The 2,250-nt window shown below is 60.7% G+C and overlaps 1 protein-coding gene across 1 annotated transcript in view; it reads right to left on the minus strand.

Moving 5' to 3' along the window:
- The window catches only part of LOC104395160 (vacuolar protein sorting-associated protein 29-like), a 3,354-nt gene extending 3,328 nt beyond the window's left edge, over positions 1-26 (minus strand). Inside the window, exon 1 of the mRNA XM_010004843.1 lies at positions 18-26. Within this exon, the coding sequence (XP_010003145.1) occupies positions 18-26 (9 nt within the window). The remainder of the gene's footprint in view (positions 1-17) is intronic.
- Positions 27-2,250: the final 2,224 nt, after the last annotated feature.

Genomic DNA, 2,250 nt, shown 5'->3' on the forward strand with positions numbered 1-2,250 from the left:
ATATCCCCCTGCCCCACCTCGACCATTACCCAACCCCCACCCCGTTACCCAACCTCCACCCTGCTCACTGCACCAAGCCCTCGAGCAAGCTGCCCAGCTCAGAGCAGCATCCCCCGTGTACAGCCCAGCCCTGCCCACCAACCCCCCAGTGCCCAGCCCAGGCAGCAGCTGGTGCAGCCACACCACCCTTACCTGTCCCCACCACCCCTGCCAGCAGCAGGACCATGAAAGCCAGGGCCATGGCAGGAAGCAGAGGAAGGGAGGCTGCTTCAGAGGGGTCTGCAGTGCTACAAGAAGCTGGGCTTGCTGTGACAGTGCCCAGCCCAGGCAGCAGCTGGTGCAGCCACACCACCCTTACCTGTCCCCACCACCCCTGCCAGCAGCAGGACCATGAAAGCCAGGGCCATGGCAGGAAGCAGAGGAAGGGAGGCTGCTTCAGAGGGGTCTGCAGTGCTACAAGAAGCTGGGCTTGCTGTGAGCTGGTGCTGCTGAGCTGTATGTAAATGACACAGAGGGCTCGGGGACTCCAGCTCCCCATGTTGCTCACTTTGCTGCAGCTGAGCTTCAGGGCTCAGGGCAGTGGGGTGAGAGCTGAGCCTTGTGACCCTCCACACTCCTTCACCCCAGGCTGAGCTGCTTCCTCCAAGTGCACTGGTGCATACACAGCCCACCCCTCCACCCTCTGCCCTGGGCACTGGGGTGCAGTGTGGGGGCAGCATTGACCACCTCAACTGTCTGATGGGGAAGCAGAGAGGTTTCCCTGTGGTCTGACACTCAGTTCTTCTGCCTCAAGCCCTTTGCCACTGGGTGCACAGGAGGCTGGGCCATGCTGAGGATGCCCTGCAGTGGCACCAGGAAGAACAAAAGACAGGACATGCCAGAAGCCCCCCCAGCAGCTGCCTCATCACAGAAGCAATATAAGGGAAGTTCTTGCTCCCTTCTCCATGCAGCTCCATTGCTGTGACAAGAATGACTTCCCTGTGGCACAGGCAGGGAACCACCAGCAGTTCTGGGAATGCAGCTGCTGTGCCAGGGCCCTCAGAAAACCCAGCCCCAGAAAGACAGGCTGCTGAAGTCACCTACCAGGAGGCCTTTCCCACAGGAACTGCAGCACAGCTGGGGCCTTGCACAGAAGGCCAGCAGACTGTTAGAGCAAAGGGCTGCCAGACTGACCAGGCGTAGAGCCCCTCCTGTCTGCAGCACCCACCGCAGGGCCCAGAGACACCCTGCTACACAGCCAGGGGCTGGCCTGCCCCCAGCACCTCACTGGCCCCTGGCAGGCCCCTACAGCAGGGTGGTCAGCAGGCACTGCACAGTGTCCCCTGCCCAGATGGTACTTCCTGTTCCCCACATGAAGGCTCAGCCCCCCCAATATCACCCTGTCCCTCTCCCCTCCACAGCACCCACCCTGCTCCCAAGGTGCCCCCAGATGCCACAGGGCAGGTGCTGTGAAGCAGTGAGGAGCCAGCAAGACCTGATGGGACCACAGGGCCCCTTTGCACAGGTTGGGGCTGCAGGGGCTGCCGTGCACCCCCAGGGGGATGTGGGTGGAACACGTACATGCTGCTGCTGCAGGGTCACTTGTACAGCAACATTTGGGCACCAAATGGAAGCTCCAGCTGGTGCATGAGCCCTGCAAGTCGCTCTGACAGCCCAGGGGTGCAGGGAAGCACCTGGCTGTGCAAAGAGCAGGTATCAGTCCTGTGCTCATCCAGCTCCACCAGCTTTATTCCCTCCTGCATGAGGCACAGGATATTCTCTGTGAGTAGAAGGTGCTCACCCAAACAAACAGGTTTAATCCCAGATTGACACCTCACTGACCAAGCACAGCTGCCCCTGTCAGGCCAGGGCAAAGCACAGACCAGGATTTGTTGGCACCTCACCCTGGGTTCACTACTAAGCCCTGCAAGCTTCCTCCTGCTGTCCTAACAACTGCCCACAGCTCCTTTCAGGCTGTGAAACCCCATTACCTCCTGCTGCAGAGCAGGACCAGCACAAGGCAGGGTCCTGAGCAAGTTTTTCCAGTGGCATCCAACCATCTCACAGATGAGACCACGGCTGCCTTTGCAGCAGCACTGGGCTGAGCTGGGAGCAGGGCAGGTATGACACCATCACAGAGCCCCGGGGGTGGGGCAGGAAACACAAGACAGTGACCAGTCTGAAACTCGGAGCTGGCACCACACAACAAGCAGCCCTCCCGACAGACAGGCTGTGGTTTAGCCCAGACCCTGCTGCTCTACCCCCCCCCCC

This window comes from Chaetura pelagica, unplaced genomic scaffold (genome assembly GCF_000747805.2).
Source record: "Chaetura pelagica isolate M959 unplaced genomic scaffold, ChaPel_1.0 scaffold249, whole genome shotgun sequence".
Classification (NCBI taxonomy): domain Eukaryota; kingdom Metazoa; phylum Chordata; class Aves; order Apodiformes; family Apodidae; genus Chaetura; species Chaetura pelagica.